This window comes from Anas acuta, chromosome 2 (genome assembly GCF_963932015.1).
Source record: "Anas acuta chromosome 2, bAnaAcu1.1, whole genome shotgun sequence".
In the NCBI taxonomy this organism is placed as follows: domain Eukaryota; kingdom Metazoa; phylum Chordata; class Aves; order Anseriformes; family Anatidae; genus Anas; species Anas acuta.
Genome location: NC_088980.1, coordinates 69,071,523 through 69,089,978, shown reverse-complemented (window position 1 = coordinate 69,089,978; position 18,456 = coordinate 69,071,523). Strand labels below are relative to the sequence as shown.

Here is an 18,456-nt window from a genome sequence, read left to right as displayed (position 1 = left end):
TCCTCTTTGGTACTGGAGATGCTTGGGTTTACATGTATTTCTGCACTGTTTCTTAACACCGTGCTTAGGTGCATTTTCTGCTTACGTGCTCTTTTTCTTTGCTGTTTCCCAATTACCTAGTTTTTCTGCTCTTTATCTGTAAAACTTGTTTTACCTGATTCACTAGGCTGCACTCCTATAGTGACCGCTAAATGACCATTGTGATTTGCGTTTACAGTCCGGGGTTTGTGCTGTGTTCTGTACCACATTTTATTCTGCAGTCACAGAAGCACACAAAGTAACTACTTGTTGCTACTGTAAGCAAAGCTAAACAAATGTAGTCAGTGGTTACCTGGCTGCTTGGCAATTGTCCTCACAGTTAAACAAGCTAAAATCTGCTCAGGTGAAGATAAGCTCAGACAAATCCAGAGATCCTGCATGGTTAGGTCAAAGCAAAGCCTGAGGCCTTTTGCTAGTAATGTCAAAAATTTTTTGTCTGTAGAGGTATGATGCAGTGAGGGACTTCTGCCATGATAAATGACATGAGGAGCTTTCCCCTCTTGGATGTGTGTGGGTTGTAAGCTGCACCATGACCACACCTGTGGCCTCAGGGTGTCAGAATTTCTGGCAGATGTAGCTGGTAGATCTAGCTCTGCAGCATTCGCTCCCAGTCCCTTCACAAGTATGGATGCATCCTTTTGCTTACATCTTGCTATGGAGTGGCTTATGAACATAAATGATTGTGTAGCTTACAGTGCCCATGTGTCCACTCTGTATGTCATGGCAAGCCACAAGTCTGATGATCAGCTGGCGACTGCCTAGTGTTCTGTGGCTCCCACTTGGTCTTCCAGGATTTTCTTTTTATGAAAACCAGATTCAGGGGGGATTGGTTAATCTCTACTGATCTCTTGCACTAATATGAAGCCACGATTCACACCTGCACCTGGCAGCTGTGAAGCATTCCTGATTCTGTGATCTACATGCATCTTTCTTGTCTTTTCTCCTAGAAACCCCATCTTGTTTAACTAAAGGAAAAAAATGTTCTTCTGTATTTCTTACAGAAAACAGTGCGCAAAGGAGATGAATGCATCCTGAAGGACAATAATGAACGCAGCAAGTGGTTAGTGACTGGCCCTGGAGGAGTGGATATGCTGGTGCCATCTGTTAGTCTTATCATCCCGCCACCCAATCCACTAGCAGTGGATCTTGCTACAAAGTGAGTTGCTGCCTGGGTTTGCGCATCTGCCGCTGGGGGTAGATAGAGTTTGCTCAAAATAGCAGCTGACCACAAAACTCAGTCTGTGTCCTAATCATAGTGCCCCCAACCTTTATAGGGTGGGGGGAGTAAAGGATTAATTTAGGGTGTGCTGTACTGTGCAAATCTGTGAGCCAATTTGACATATGGGAACCAGCTCAGATGTTGTGCTCATGCCATAGTCTCGTCCTGATTGCTCAAAGTTCTGTCTGAAAGCCTGGTTTGTCTTGTAGTTAATACTTTTTGATGTCTTTTGGTATTTAGAATTATGTACATAATGTGCATAATATTACTTCAGGCCCTGGTTAGCAGCAGTACCTATGTTCTTAAGCAAATTACTGGAGAGAGTTTGGAATTTTAGCTGTATATTCAATAGTATACTATTTATTCATCTGAAACTTAAGGATATTTGCATATTTTTTTTTCTAGTAGAGAGCAAACTAACACACTCAACCTCTAGTGGATGTTTCTTGCGATGTTTTGTAGCTATGCTATAGGTTTTGACTATGGAATTTCTTTTCCCATCTCAGAATTGAACAATACTATGAAGCTATTCTGGCTCTGTGGAATCAGCTGTACATCAACATGAAGAGCCTGGTATCTTGGCATTATTGTATGATTGACATTGAGAAAATCAGAGCGATGACTATTGCTAAGGTAAGACTCTATCAGGCCTTAACTGTGGACCAAGGACATCATCACTGACCTGTCCTTACCACATACTTGCCGTACTAGTTCCCACAATGCAAGGGCATGGATAGACACAGTAAAAGGCAAAGTTGCAATATTCTTAGGTTGTGAAATGTTTCTTTACAGAAATAGATTAGCTCAAAAGGCACTTTGTGCACCATGCTTGTGGAGGCAGCAGGTGTAGGTTTTATTCTAAAATGAGGTTCCTCTGCCGTTCTGTAGGTATATTAGTATGTTCCTTAATAATTCACTAGTCATATACCTTCTTCAGTTGCTGCCTTTTTTCAAAACTCCTCTTCTTTATTTCAGCTGAAAACAATGCGTAAGGAAGATTACCAGAAAATAATAACTGACCTAGAGATCCATTATCAAGAATTCCTCAGGAACAGCCAAGGCTCAGAGATGTTTGGTGATGAAGACAAACGGAAGATGCAGACTCAGTTCACTGATGCTCAGAAGCACTACCAAACCTTGATTATACAACTACCAAATCAACCGCGGCAGCCGCAGCCAGGTCTGTTGTCCTCGCAAAAAAAAACAACTTGTTTTCTTGCAGAGATTGTACTGCTTGGATTTCTTTCTTTGGAGTGGAAGAGAAGGGGCTGCATTTTCACTTTGTGAAAATGTTCCCATAAACATATGGATAGAAACATGTCCAAGAACTGTAATTGCTGTCTACCAGTAAAACAAAACTGGCCATGTACAGGGAGGGTTATGTTTTCCTTTCTTCCTTCTATGGCTGTGATTCTGGGAATAGTCCTCTGAAGTTCATGGAACTTGGTGGGAAAAGGAAAGGGTTTTAATCTGCCTGTTATGTTTTCAGTTGTTAGGAAGCAAAACCTCACTACTGCATTTGAGCAAGCAAGTTTATTTTTTTCTGAAGGGGAAATTTAATTAATTTAAACATCTGCCTACTGGTTCAGATCTCCTGTCTGTTCTCAGTTCTACAAATCAAATCAGTATTTAGGTCAGTTTGGCACTGCATTGGCTTTCTATTGTGTAGGAGGTCACTTCTCTGGCAGATGACATTTACACAACTAATTTTACAGTGATCCCAACTGAGACCTGTTCAGTGGGTTCCTCAAACACCATTATAGTTAATGAGAGAAACCGGGAACATGATAAACAGGAGGCCTGGCTGCTGATGGAGCTTCAGAAACTTCGGCGTCAGATTGAATCTTCAGAGATACGGATGGTTCAAAGAGCTCCACTTGGAGTGGATCAAGGGGCACTGCATGACTTTTCAGTCAGAATACAGGAATTAGAGGTAACTATGTATGTTTTTAATTGAGCTTCTTAAAGTCATCGTGATTGTCCTGCAGAGCATACTGCAATTGTATTCCTGATCATCTGGGAAAGACACACCTGGACCCTGTGCCTAGATTTTTCAATTGGAAGCTAACCATGATATTTGGATCGGTGTTTGGCTCCTTATCTGGGTGCCCAAGTAGAAAAAGTTGACTCTTGTATTTTAGAAGACTAATTCTGGCAAGCTAAGAGTACAAAAAGCCCGATGTCAAGTGGACATAAGCTCATGTTAAGCCTCATCTAGGTTAAATCTCTGTTAACATCCTTTTTTAAGGACCCCACGTTGCCAGCTACTGTTGAAGTGCTGTCTGTGGGATGCGAGTGCATACTTGAGGCTTACAGACTCTCTCCCCCTTCCAAATCTTAAGAGTTATTGAAGGAGACTGGAAAGAGAAGATTAGTAAGAAAAGGGAACAGATTCGGTCTGAGAAGTTCTTCTGGGGGCAGTGAGGTTGCAAGAAGGACTTCAGCATGTTCACTGAGAGTAGCTGGCAATAAGGCATTCTGTGACCTGCTTTCTACAGAGCTGAGTTCTACAGTGGAAGAGGTGCTTAAAAAGAGGCATTACCTGTTGTGGACAGTACAAAATAGAAACTGCAGAATGTTAATTATCTGAGGCACTGCTTCATTCTTCAATCCAGCTGGTTAGTTAAGACCAGACTATGTGGATAAGGAGACCAATAGCTTATGTGTTGTAGAATGATCATTCAGACACCAAAAACGTGTTAATCAGGTATTCTCTTTCCTTAGGGTGTGCAGAATGACTCTCAAATAATGGCTGAAACCCTCAATAAGCATAAGGACTTGCTGCCTAACTTCAGGGGCTGTGAAAAGTATGTGTACTTGCAATCAGAGATAAATGCCTTATTTCAAAAACTGGAGAATATTAATGGTGTTTCTGCTGGCTACTTAGACAGGTAAGAAAATTGAGGTTATATCAATAAATCATTCACTTTCCATAATTCTTAGTCTATAAATCTGCGTTTTGTTATCAGTGGTATAAAATTACACCTTCTTTCCTACAGATGCTCTCCACATAGGTAGAAACAGATACTTAAGTGAATTTCTTCTCTTTTCTGGATGACTTTTTTTTTTTTTTTTTTTTTTTTAAAGAGAGAGAGAGAGAGAGAGAGAATCATGGGTATTGCTGAATTTTCTTCTGTGTTGTCTTTTCTCTTTAATGACTTCCAGTTAATTAGTTAGCACCTTTCCTGCTTCAGTCCATAATGGATTTGTCTTGTGTTTTATTATTTATTGTAGCTTGAACGTACTGAGGTGTCTGCTCCAGCTTATTCTACAAACAGAGGATGTGATCAGAGTTTTTGAAGTCAGACTGTCTGAAGAGGAGACTGTTCCTTTGGATCTTGATAAAGTGGAGGCTTATCGAGCTTGTCTAAAGGTGAGAAGTGAAGACCCAAGGACATAGCAAGGCAGAATTTGTAGCTGTCATCACTAGTTGAGCTGGATGGAAACCTCCTGAAATGGAAGGATCAAACCTTCCACCTCCTAACATATTCTGACATAGATGTATGATGTTTTTGCAAATTATTGGAGGGAACATACAGTTTACTACTTTCATCCCCTGGGTGTTTCTGGCCCCATAGCAAAGCCAGGAGCATGGAAGGTCTCCATAAACCATTTCTGAACAAGATTATCTTTGTTTATTCATGTCACTTATGAAGCTAGATTTGAAGGCAATTTTTCCTTTATTGCAGAAAAGCTTGTTCTAACAAGTGACAAGTAAATGAGTGTGTTATTGTGTCCTGTTTTTGCTGTAGAGTCCATTTCAAATCTGACAGTGAGAACTTCTCATCCTAGATAAGGCAAGGAGTAATCACTTTGCTGTTCACAAAGATGGTTTGCAGAAGCAATCTTTATCTGGCATTGAGATGGTCCTTTTTTGCACTGAGTGACTTTAGTTGGAATAATTGCTCCTCCTTCCTTTTCTCTTCTTCGGTGAAGTAGGGAAAAGGTGTGTAGGTAGCACAAATGGAGCACAACCAGGTTATTCTTCTACCATATTACCTGAAAGCTGCAAATTCAGTTGCTGGGAGTTGTTTTTAACACAAAAATAAATGCTTGAGCATATTATCAAAGGAGGTAGTCATCCCCATGTCTGGGGGATGCAATGGAGAGCACTGCCTGCATTGTTTGGTGTTACCCAACAGTATGCAAGTTTGTGAACACATACCACTATGTGTGTGTAGAGCAACATCTCTGTGTAAGATATTTATGAAAATGAAAATCAGGAAAGGAAAAAAAAAGAAACAACATAAACAATCAGTGCAGATCTTCAGCTAATATTAAAAAAAATAAAAAAGTATTTTAAAAACTGTGTATGGCAATTCTGAGTCTTGATCCTACAGCTATTTACACTGCAATGAAATTTTCTAGTCATTTGTTTCTAGGAACAAGCAAGGCAGGGTATTTTTTGGGAACTGCTCAAATAGCTCTGAGAAACTGAAATGATGGCATGATGCCATCTGAAACTGAAATGATGGAAAAGTATAGCATGAGAAGGCTTTGGTTCTGTAAACTATTTGAGAATAAGTACCAAAGGGTATATTTCACTTTAAATAAGTTAACTCCAGTTCGCATCAACATACATACTATGCTGAATTAGAAACAGAGTATTTAGATCCCAACACACTGTACATGCTGTTGATAATTAAGTTTGAGTATCCTCTGAAGAAAAAGTATGATGTTATTATTTTTTCCTCCAGAAAATGAAAGCTGATCTAAACATGAAGAAGTCGCTGTTGAATGCCCTTGAAAATGAACTGCAGAAAATGCTTCAGATTCACTCTCAGTCTTGCCAGTCATATACCTTGTATGATATGGACATTGGAAAGTTTTCTGACAAAGTTACCCAACTAATAGACCGCTGGCAGAGGGCTGAAAAGCAGATAGATAACAGGTTTGCTCAAATTTCCTAGTAGCTTCTTCCTTATTGCTATCACTACTAAGATCATCTTAACAGTAAGTCTAAAAGAACTAATATTTTCTGGAAGTGAAGTTGTACAAATGATGATTTGGGGGCAGTAAGACTGTAGTAAATTGTAAATAGTAACTGTGAATAAGTTGAACATGCTTTATAAGAAATTATGTAAGACAAAGCAAGAAAATGTAGAGCCTATGTAAGCAATCAGGCTTATTCCTAAATACCCTTTACCTGAGGGGTAAAAAAAATAAAGCACAAAAACTGAGAACTAAGAGAAAAAAATAAATATATAACTTTATTGAACTGAAGGCATATTCTGATATATATATATATATATCATATATATATCATATAATATATATATATATGTTTTTTTTTTTTTTTAAATTCAGACCAAATCTGGTCCTAGTGATAAAAATTGAGTAGTTGCTGCTTGTTTTGGTGAAAATTGGGAACAAGTGTACTGAAGTCAGTTACCTTGGTTCTTACCTCTGCAAGATTTTTTTCATCCCATACTTAATTGACAGAAAGTGCCAACCACTATATAGTGCAAAATATTCAAAAGTAAGGGACTAAAAACTCTTATTAGGTGACCATTAACAAGTACAATACTCTTCTACTTAATATTCTTGTTCAGAATCTCCTTTTAGAGCTGCCCATTGTTTTACTTAGTTTATTACTATATTTATCAAGGTGTCTTACTACTGAAAAATGTTTAAAGAAAGAAAATGCACTTCCCATTTTGACAGTTTTCCCTTTTTTTTTTTTTTTTCTAGATCATGGGATTTAGAAAGGCAGATCAAACAGCTGAAAACTTACCGAGATCTATATCAGGCTCTTTGCAAATGGATATGTGATGCCAAACGCAGGCAGGATTCTATCGAGTCCATGAAGCTGTGCGATTCCAACACTATCATGAGATATCTACATGACCAGAAGGTATGCAACACCTGACTGAGTTGTCTGCAATGAACTGGGCTTTAAATCGCTTTGCTATTCAGAAACTACCACTATCAGTGCAGTCCTCAACACAGTGGCCTGTTTTGAATTACAATGTGCAAGCTACTAAAAAACACCACATGTGTAGAAGTTAGGAAAGAGAAAATATTATTATACTTGTTATTTTCTGTCAGTACTGCTACAGATTATGAACAAGACTGTGCTTGTCTCCTGCACAATGACTGACACATACACAGCAGCTTTGAATTAATTCAAGGAACGGTATGATTTTGCAATTTATGGGACAGATTATAGCCCCCAAATAAAATTAAAAACGGGGCAAATATGTGTAAGTTAGAGTCAAGCAACTGTCCCTCCCCACCTCAGTAGGTTGTTCAGTTGGTAGGCATTCTTTTGGAGAACAGCTTTCTCATATGCAATGTGCTTGCCTTTGTGGAAATGGCATTGCTACACATCATTTCAGGTCTAAACCTCTGGGTTTGCAGTGGTCTCACACTGCAGATACCTTCTGATGGAGGCAGTGCGTAGAGGAGAGGAAATGCTGGCAAATCTGAGGGAGTGCTTCACAGCTCACTTTTTTTTTTCTTGACAGAACTTGCACAGTGAAATCTGTGGGAAGCGAGACAAAGTTGAGGAGCTTCTCAAGCATGCAGATCAGTGCTCAGCTGCAATTAAGGTACTTGGATTTCAGCTTTTTTACAGGGTGTGGTTTCTCATGGTCAGGCACATCCCCTTGTCTCTGCTCTTCTGGCAGGTGAAATGTTAGTTCTTTGGTCTGTGTGTGTGCAGAAGTCGCTGGGGTAAAACACTTCTGTGTACAAAACATAAGGAAAGTAATCAAGTGTATTTGCCACTTGAAAATGGCAGGACGATTTGGGAGATACCAATGAAAGCTTCTCTTCAGGAGAATTAAAACATCCTTCTAGCCAAACCAACCTTTCCAGTTCACATCTTAAAAATAAGCTACCCATCTGTTCTCTACTTTTAGAAAGTAGGTCTCATTATGATCTGGTCTAGGAGGCAAGATAAATACAGATTAGCAGGAGGAATGGCCTTAGTTTCTGTGAGAAAGATCTTGCTATATATGGTGTGACAAAAATGATATGGAAGAGACACAGTCTCTGAAGTTTTGGTTGATAACACTACCTAGACTAGTTGCTCCCATGAATTTTTCCACCTCTAGAAGGATAGCCCTCAATTAACGGACCACGTATCTTGCTGTTTTTGCAAAATGCTTATGTTGTGTCATTCCCCTCTATGAACCTTGAACTGATGAGCCTTTGTGACAGAGGTCACAAATGAGAGGGTCGTTTGTACATGTCCAGAAATAAACAAGGGAGAATGTAGCTATTTAAACAAAAGAATCCCCATACAACCCTTTATTTGCATTTGCAGATCCCCAGAGAGTTCTTCGGCAGTTGCTAAATGGTTCTTAACTTTTCCCTGCTGTTTTACAGGATTATGAGCTTCAGGTTGCTTCCTACAGTTCTGGATTAGAAACGTTGCTCAACATACCTATCAAGAAGTGTGTGGTTCAGTCTCCTGCAGTGCTGATTCTGCAAGAGGTATCTTTCCTTCCTCCCTCACCAGTCTTTTGAATTTACATTTATTCATTCATCAGCATGAGCAGATTTATTCATCATTGTGAGTCATATCCAGCTATATACTAATAATTAGCACTGTCATTGGTAATGTGTACTAAGCACATATGCAAAAGTAATTACTGCAGAATAGTTGCTGCAGTGCAAAATCATACTTGGGCTCATTTAGACAGTAGAATAGCCCTCAGGGATTTACCTCTTTCCTACTCAATGTCCATTATATACATGTTGTGAGAAAGTAAGATTCATGCCCCAAGTGATTTAGTCACTTTCAACCTGGGAATTAACCACTATTAAAGTTTAACTTAGGTTACTTGTGACTGTCAGACAGGAAGAGCATGAAGAACCAGGGGATGGAGCCTTGCATTTAATATCATATGCACCGTGGGGGAAAATAATATTGAAAAAGGTGTGGGTTTATCAGAAGGGAGAATATGTGTACTTGGGATCCCCAGAAAGTCATGTGGAGTTGTGAGGAGGAGACTTAGTTAGCTTTTTTACTTTGTCAAGTAGCATGCGCTGTCAAGTGGACTGGAATTCTTTAAATGGTCTGAGGCATAGGTATGCTCATATCTAACTCTCTAATACAAGCTGATAACAATTCCCTTTTTCTTTTCAAGGCTAGTGAGGCTCAGGCTCGCTACATAGAGCTTCTTACAAGATCAGGAGACTATTACAAATTCTTAAGTGAAATGTTAAAAAGCATGGAGGACTTGAAGGTAATCTGCCTCTTTTATTTCCTTTACTTTCTATTTTTATCACAGGTTAGCACTATCACTGATTGAAGACTTTATGCTTTAGTACAGTGCTAAACAGTTCACAAAACTAAACCCTGGGCTTTCTCAAGCAACAGGAGGCTCAGTGGTATGCCACAAAAGAGGCATGTGAGCAGTTTCATGCAACTTTTTTCAAAGAGTACAGTATCTCGTAGAGTTACCTCCAAGGTCACACGTGAGGTGAAGAACAAAAGCCTTTGTGGTAAATAGGAGGTGCTTGATAAAGCATGCAGGAGGTTCTTCTCCTCCCAGAGTGTTGACCTCAGTAAGAATACAGTTATCTCAGTGCTGAAAGCTTACTCCTCGTGGTTAAGGGGCCACACCTCATTTCAGGCCGTATCTACAGTGTTGGTATCTAATGTTTTAAATGGAGTAACTCCATTCAGCTTAGAGGAAACAGGGAAGACTGTTTAAGATGTGATATACAGGTGATTTGCATCCCCTAGTTGAAAAAGATGGAGATTCTAACTGAGGCTATTTAATATTTTGCTGGTGATCTCTTTGTACATCAGATTTTACCAACTGTATTACATCTCCCTCCTCCATCAAGTATTGTTTCCCTCTGAAATTCATTATGTTGGTTTCTGAATAAGATCTGAATCTGGATAAATAATGAATTTTCCAGAAATTGCTTTAATGACTTTAAGTAAAAAAAAGACTTTGAGCTATTACTGAAGCAAAGAAAAAACATCTATAGACATATCTTGTAAGTTGTTAGATTTGTGACTATATATTGTATTGCTTTTGATAACTTTGAAACAGTTGTCACATGTCTGTGTTGTTTGTTTGTTTTTTTTTTCCCTCTCTCCCCCCCCCCTCTTCTTTTTCTGTTATTGTTTTGCAGATGAAAGCCACCAAAATTGAACTCTTGGAAGAAGAACTCAGACTTGCCAGGGATTCGAATTCAGAAACAAACAACAAACATAAATTCCTGGAACAAAATCTACAGAAGTACCAGATGGACATTTCTCAGCTCAAAGCAAAGCTGATGAGTTTGGAGGAGATGAAAAGGCAGGCTGAAATGGATGGAAATTCTGCTAAGCAAAACCTGGACAAATGCTATGCTCAAATAAAGGATCTAAATGACAGAATAACCAGGTTGACTTACGAGACTGAAGATGAGAAAAGGAAAAGGAAGTTGCTGGAGGACAGATATGAGCAGCAGAAGAATGACTATGACCAGCTGCAGAAAACAAGACAAAATGAGAAAGACAGCCTTGGTTGGCAAAAATTAGAGTCTGAGAAGGTCATCAAGGAGAAGGAGTACGAGATAGAAAGATTAAGGGTTCTTCTTCAGGACGAAGGCACACGGAAGAGGGAATATGAAAATGAGCTGGCTAAGGTAAGGAACCAGTTTAGCGAGGAGATGAGTAATTTAAAGAACAAGTATGAAACTGAAATTAATATTAAGAAGACCACAATCCAGCAGATAGCTGCACAGAAAGATGATGATGCAAAAGGTCTCAGAGCCCAGGTTGACAGACTGACAAGAGAAAACAGAGACCTTAAGGATGAGATTGTGAGGCTGAATGATGCCATTCTGCAAACCACAGATCAGCGGAGGAGGGCAGAGGAAGATGCTCTTCAGCACAAGGCTTGCAGTTCCGAGGTGTCACAGCAAAAGCACCAGTTAGAGCTGGAGCTGAAACAAATCATTCAGCTTCGTGGTGAAGACAACTCAAGGTACAAGCAGGCTCTTGAAGAGGCTGCCTCTACTATTCAGGATAAAACTAAGGAGCTGGAAAGGCTAAAGGTTCAGCTTCAGGAAGAGGCTAAAAGCCGATGGGAACTTGAAAATGAGTTGGCTAAGGTAAGGAACAGTTATGATGAGGAAATAATTAGCTTAAAGAACAAATATGAAACTGAGATTAATATCACAAAGACCACAATTCACCAGGTTACCATGCAAAAGGAAGAGGACACTAATAATTATAGAACACAGCTTGATAATGCCATGAGAGAAAATAGGAATTTGTGTGAGGAAATCAGGAGACTGAAGAATACAATAAGTCAAACAACAGATAATCTACGGAAAATAGAAGAGAATGCTCAGCAACAGAAGGCAGCTGGCTCAGAGCTTTCTCAGAAGAAACAGCAGCTGGAGATTGAGCTAAAACAAGTTATTCAAAGGCACTCTGATGAAAGCATGCGATACAAACAGTCACTTGATGATGCTTCTAAGACCATTAAAGAGAGAAACAAAGAGATTGAAAGGCTAAGAAAGTTGTTGGATGTAGAAACAAGTCAAAGAAAAGAACTAGAGGATGAGAACAGTCAGTTAAAAAGAGTCCAGTTTGACCTGCAGAAAGCAAACACGAGCGCTACTGAGACAATTAACAAGCTGAGGATCCAAGAGCAGGAGCTGGCCAGATTGAAAATTGACTATGAAAGAGTTTCGCAAGAGAAAAAAGGCAGGGATCAAGAAAGTGCAAAGTTCCAAAGCACTGTAAAAGACTTGCAGATCCAGAAACATAAGCTGGAAGAGGAACTTTGCAGACAGAATAAAAGTGTAATGGAAGAGACAGCCAGGAGGAAGAAACTGGAAGAGGAAATAGAAAGCATGAGGAGATCTCTGAGAGAGCAATCAGTTAAAATAACTAATCTCACACAGCAGATAGAGGAAGTGTCTATTGTAAAGAAGAGGAATGAAGATGACCTTAGACACCAAAGAGAAGTATTAGATGGTCATGTGAGAGAGAAGCAGAGATACATGGAGGAGATAAGAAAATACACATCTGATATTGAGACTTTACGCCGTCAGTTGGTCCAAGAACAGGAGCAATTAAAGCAGGCCCACCTACGATATGAGCACTTACAGAAAACCTCTGAGGAGAAGAGCAAAAACTTGAATGAGTGCAAAATAGAAATTGAAAGGCTTCAGTCTCTCACTGAGAACCTAACCAAGGAACACTTGTTACTGGAAGAAGAGCTGCGAAATGTTAGATTGGAGTACGATGATCTCAGAATGGTCAGAAGTGAAGTTGATGAGAAAAATACCACCATTGCTGAACTAAAGAATCAGCTTCAGACCAGCAGCAAGCAAACCCTGGAACTTCAGGGGTTGATTAATGATTTACAGAAAGAAAGGGAAAAATTGAGACAGGAAATTGAAAAATTCCAAAAGCAGGCTCTAGAGGTATTCACACATATTTTGATCCCAGCTTTACTATCTCTCCGATATATAATTAATTGCAATGTCCGTTTGAACCAACTTACTTCACCCCTTACTGTTTGAGTTCACTGTGTTTGTGACTAATATCCCTTTTATGGCCCCTCTCCTTGTTAACTTTAAAAGACAAATAGCAGGATTTGGCCACTCTCTTAGCCTCTTTACTCCCTGGGAACTGTGATAGGAAGCTGTAAACTGTTTCTGTCACCTAGTTGGGCTTTGCCCTCAGCTTGAAGGAAACCCTAGGTCTGTACCCCAGTCTCCACAAAACCGTCCTAAGGGAAAATAAGAATAGATGGAGTACCACTGTGCTTTGGCTGTGTGCTTCCCAGAGCTGTTTTGACCAGTCCCATTTGGATGGGTTAAAGCCATCCTTTGAGGCTGACATGAGTTGTATCATAAAGCACAACACAACAGCATATCATAAACCACAACAAACAAGCTGTCACAGTGCTGCTTAGCTGTGTAAAGTGTTGACTAAATGGAAGAATGAAAGGTGGTGTAGTCAGCTGTACCTAAAATACTTAAAACCTAAATTTCTGTTGGCACTTCAGTCCTAACGGCACTTGTAAATTTCACTGTTGGCCCTTGTTCCTTAGGCTTGAGATGACAGTATAGAAAGGTTAAAGAAAACATTTTTTTTGTTCTGTCATTCTTCTGCCTTGTTCAAAGAGCTACTGTTTAAATATACAAAAGTAAGAACTTGTGAAAATACTTTTTTTCTTTACTTTTTTCTGTACTTTCCCTCCATACAGTCTTTCTCATATCAGTTCTCAGGTATTTCCTTTACTAAGTTTTTATTTTCTTTATTTTTATAATCTTAATACTGATTAAAAAATATTAATATGTAGCATTGTCTGACGTGTACATATATACGCATGTGTTACAAATTATGTAAACTTGCATTCCATTTAATATGGACTGCATTTGAATGTGCATGTGCATACACGCCTGTAGGTGTTTTGTGTATATATATATACATATATGAAGAACTAAAGGAAATTAAAATGTAAAGGGACACAAGTAAAATTGTTTGGAGTAACGTGAAACTAATAGTAAAGGAAAAAGTGAGTCATATATTTCCTTTTTATCCACTTATGGCCAGTCCTTAGCTGATGTAAATTCACCCAGGTTAGTAGAACTATGTCAGCGTACACCTACTGGTCATCTCTTACTGAATCTTGAATGCTTGGTGCATATGTAGGTGCATTATAAGTACTAAAAAGCCATGAAGAACTAACTAAATCAACAGAAAATGTCGACAAAAGGTAACAGAATGGAGTCTCTGGTACTAGAGACACTGTCAGTGAAGGGACAGATGCACCTTCACTGGTTCATCTGTGTGTCCATGGTCTTGGATAAGGCACTACTGTGACTAGAACATTTTCCAGTGGCAGATTGCTGCAGGTTAAATGACAGGCTGAAGAGCGTTGTAAATAGAGAACATAACTCTAACCATCCTCTCTTGGTTTATTTCTTTAAAATTCTAGGCTTCCAATAGGATTCAAGAATCCAAAAATCAGTATAGTCACATTATGCAAGAAAGAGAAACCTTGCTGATAAAAATGAGTGCTTTGGAGCAAGACAAAGCAAGGCTGCAGAGATTAGAAGAGGAGCTGAACCGTTTGAAAGTTAGCCTGGAATCAGAGTCTCGTTTGAAGCAACGCCTGGAAAGTGAAAAACAACAAATCCTGAATGACCTCAATCAGTGGAAGAGCCAGCACTCCCGGACAGAGGAATCCATAAGGAAGATCCAGTGTGAGAGAGAGAAGAGCGAGAGGGAGAAGAACACCCTGAGGACTGAGATAGAAAGGCTGCAAATGGAGATTAAACGGATTGAGGAGAGATACCGGTGCAGACTGGAAGAGACTGCTGTCAAAAACCAGTCAGAGTTGGAGTCTGAGCGTCTCAGGCTGCAAAGGGAGATTGAGAAACTTAAGCAACGCCCATATGGGTCTCACAGGTCTACGCAGACTGAGGAAGACTTCTGTATTGATGCCTCCAAGTTGCTGTTCAGTGGGCTGCGGAAGAAGATTACAGCAATGCAGCTGTATGAGTGTCAAATTATAGACAAAGTCACATTGGATAAACTGCTGAAGGGGCAGAGGTCAGTGGAAGAGGTTGCTGCTGACATTGAACCTTATCTCAAAGGGGCAGGTGCTATTGCAGGAGTGTCTGTTTTGCCCAGACAGAAGTACTCCTTTGTTGAGGCCAAAAGGAACCAGCTACTTACAGCAGAGAATGCAGTTCTGCTCTTGGAAGCCCAGGCAGCAACAGGAGGTGTGATAGACCCACACCGCAATGAGGTATTAACTGTAGACAGTGCTATTGCAAGGGATCTGATTGATTTTGATGACAGAGAACAAATTTACACTGCAGAAAAGGCTATTACAGGATTTAAAGATCCTTTCTCAGGCAAAACTGTGCCAGTATCTGAAGCCATCAAGAAAAACTTAATTGACAGAGAAACTGGGATTCGTCTGCTTGAAGCCCAGCTGGCTGTAGGAGGGATTGTTGATCCTGTCAACAGTGTCTTCCTACCCAAAGATATAGCTTTATCTCGTGGGTTGATTGACAAAGACCTGTATAGGATTCTAAACAACTGCCAAAGCGCTACAAAGAACTTCATTGATCCCACCACCAAAAAGGCAGTCACTTACATGCAGCTGAAAGAAAAATGCAGGATTGAGCCACATACTGGCTTGCTCCTCCTCCCGGTGCAGAAGAGAAGTATGTCATTCCAAGGGATCAGGCAGCCTGTCTCAGCAGATGCATTGCTTGAGGCTGGAATTATTAAGGAGTCAACAAGGAATGACTTGGAAAGAGGTGCAATTACAGTGGAAGAAGTGAGTGAGAGAATTATTGATTTCCTTCAGGGCTCTAGTTGTATTGCAGGTATCTACAATGAGGCTACTAAAGAGAAACTTGGCATTTACCAGGCTATGAAAATAGGCTTGGTTAGACCAGGGACAGCCCTTGAACTCCTGGAAGCCCAGGCAGCCACAGGGTTCATAGTGGATCCTGTCAGCAATGTGAGGCTGCCTGTTGAAGAAGCTTACAAAAGAGGTCTTGTTGGAATTGAATTTAAAGAGAAACTGCTCTCTGCTGAAAGAGCTGTCACTGGGTACAAAGACCCAGAAACTGGAAACATCATTTCTCTGTTTCAAGCAATGAACAAAGAGCTCATAGAGAGAGGCCATGGCATTCGTTTGCTGGAGGCCCAGATTGCTACTGGTGGAATCATTGACCCCAAAGAAAGCTACCGCTTGCCAGTAGAGACGGCCTACAAGCGTGGCTACTTCAATGAGGAGCTCAACCAGATCCTCAGTGATCCAAGCGATGACACCAAAGGGTTTTTTGATCCCAATACAGAAGAGAACTTGACCTACTTGCAGCTGAAAGAAAGATGCATAAAGGATGAAGCAACAGGTCTCTGCCTTCTACCCTTGAGAGAAAAGAAGAAGGTGGTGCACACCTCACAGAAGAACACCCTTAGGAAGCGCCGGGTTGTCATTGTAGATCCAGAAACAAACAGGGAAATGTCAGTGCAGGAGGCGTACAGCAAAGGCCTCATAGATTATGACACCTATACAGAGCTAGCTGAACAAGAGTGTGAGTGGGAAGAAATAACTATTACAGGATCAGATGGTAGCAGTAGAGTAGTCCTTGTTGACAGGAAAACAGGTAGCCAGTATGATATACAAGATGCTATTGATAAAGGTCTGGTGGAGAGGAAGTTTTTTGACCAGTACCGTTCTGGCAGTTTAAGCCTGACACAGTTTGCAGACATGATTTCCTGCCGTAATGGCACTGATGAGGTGTTTCGGCATGAGTCAGTGACTCGGTCTCCCACGGTGCTGAGTGTCAGGAGTTCTTCCTCGATGATAAGGAGTGGTTCATTCTCAGAGACCACGGAGGAGTGCAGTCCCATTGCAGCCATATTTGACACCGAAAACTTGGAGAAAATCTCCATTTCAGAAGCCATACAGCGGGGCATTGTGGACAGCATCACTGGACAACGGTTGCTTGAAGCCCAGGCCTGCACTGGGGGCATAATATGCCCTACCACAGGCCAGAGGCTTTCCCTTCAGGAAGCTACCAGTCAAGGTATTGTAGATCAGGATATGGCCACACGGCTCAAACCAGCGCAGAAGGCCTTCCTAGGGTTTGAAGGCATAAAGGGTGGACGCAAGAGGATGTCAGCAGCTGAAGCGGTGAAGGAAAAATGGTTGCCTTATGAGGCTGGGCAGCGGTTCCTTGAATTCCAGTACCTCACTGGAGGTCTTGTGGACCCAGAAGTACGTGGAAGAATAAGCACTGAAGAAGCCATTAGGAATGGATTGATTGATGGTCGTGCTGCCCAGAAGTTGCAAGACACCAATAGCTATCCCAAAATTCTGACCTGCCCCAAGACCAAGCTGAAAATATCCTACAAAGATGCAATGAATCGGTCAATGGTGGAAGACATCACTGGTCTTAAACTCTTGGAAGCAGCCTCTGTTTCATCTAAAGGTATATCCAGTCCCTACAATGTCTCCTCAGCACCTGGCTCTCGCTCTGGCTCTCGCTCTGGCTCACGTTCAGGCTCACGCAGTGGGTCTAGGAGGGGAAGTTTTGATGCATCGGCAACCTCTTCTTATTCTTACTCATACTCAACCTTCAGCAGTGGGTCTATTGGGCGCTAGTAAATGAGGCAATGGGTCTGCATTTTAATATCATCTAGATTAATCTGTATCCCCTTTCCTAGAGCAACAACAACAGAAGAACCCAAAGCAAAACCCAAAGCAATATGGTTTGTGGTCCTGTTGTTACTTGCCCAAGCAAAATCATGTTGCTGAAACAAAAGAAATAAAGACATGGCCAAAACAAACTTTAAGTCTTTCCTGGGTGTGTTCAACTTTTCTTCTGAAAAAGCTGTAAAATGCTTGAATGCAGATTTCTGGAGTACAGATTATGGAAATGCAGGAAGTCATATTTGTGAATTTGGACTTTCAGTTGCCATTTCCTTCTAGTGTTTGGATTTTTAATGGGTCTCTGTATATTTTAAATACTCTATCACTTGCCGCCTTCTGTTAACTGCAACTGTCAACCCATAAGCTGATAACTGAGGTTTTAAAGTCTTGAAGTTTTTTGTTTTTTCCTCAACATAGGTCTTTCTCAATTTCCTATTGTGAAGAAAAAATACTAACAATATGGACAGAAAATACCTTTAATACTGCTGTAGAATCTATACTATAACTTGAAAGGCTCTGTCTTCCAGAGCTTCTACTTCTGTATGTTTGGCTAGCCATTTTCTTAAGCATAACTTGGGCTATTTCTTAAGCATAAAGGGCTATTATTAGGCTGGGCTTTTGTTTTACTGTTACCTCTGTTTTCTACTGTTTTGCTTGATTTCTATGTAACAACAAAAAATATAAATCTAACTGCACCAAGTCAGCTATTCTGGGCAATAAACTTTTGAAGTTGTAAAGTATTTGTTGTGTGCTTATTAAATTTAGCTTATGGATATTCTTAGATGTAAGAATTACAGAACGAACCATTAAAAGAGCAGTAAATCCTAGCTTTGTCATAAAAATAGTGTATAGGCACATTGTTTTTCATGATCCATCATTTTTGATGAATATAGACTTCTGATTCTGTATTTCAGTAGGAAAATGTAAGATAGCACCGATAATAGAAACTATGCCCTCGAAGCAGAAAGCCAGTCTCCACAGTTGTTTATAGGCTTTATGATGACCAGAATCATATTTCTTCTGCTCATGATCAGGCCCATTGTC

At 40.3% G+C, this 18,456-nt stretch overlaps 1 protein-coding gene across 4 annotated transcripts in view; it reads left to right on the top strand.

The window, feature by feature from the left end:
• Window positions 1-18,152, top strand: part of DSP (desmoplakin) — a 39,175-nt gene extending 21,023 nt beyond the window's left edge. For 2 of the 4 annotated variants that reach the window (XM_068670781.1, XM_068670780.1), the window contains exons 12-24: window positions 1,041-1,195; window positions 1,765-1,891; window positions 2,234-2,438; window positions 2,974-3,191; window positions 3,983-4,149; window positions 4,493-4,631; window positions 5,956-6,149; window positions 6,950-7,112; window positions 7,726-7,809; window positions 8,591-8,698; window positions 9,355-9,453; window positions 10,355-12,646; window positions 14,170-18,152. In XM_068670781.1, the coding sequence (XP_068526882.1) occupies window positions 1,041-1,195; window positions 1,765-1,891; window positions 2,234-2,438; window positions 2,974-3,191; window positions 3,983-4,149; window positions 4,493-4,631; window positions 5,956-6,149; window positions 6,950-7,112; window positions 7,726-7,809; window positions 8,591-8,698; window positions 9,355-9,453; window positions 10,355-12,646; window positions 14,170-17,364 (7,146 nt within the window). In that variant the 3' untranslated portion in view covers window positions 17,365-18,152. The remainder of the gene's footprint in view (window positions 1-1,040; window positions 1,196-1,764; window positions 1,892-2,233; window positions 2,439-2,973; window positions 3,192-3,982; window positions 4,150-4,492; window positions 4,632-5,955; window positions 6,150-6,949; window positions 7,113-7,725; window positions 7,810-8,590; window positions 8,699-9,354; window positions 9,454-10,354; window positions 12,647-14,169) is intronic. The other 2 variants (XM_068670783.1, XM_068670782.1) reach the window with 2 other exon arrangements.
• The last annotated feature ends 304 nt before the right edge of the window (window positions 18,153-18,456 follow it).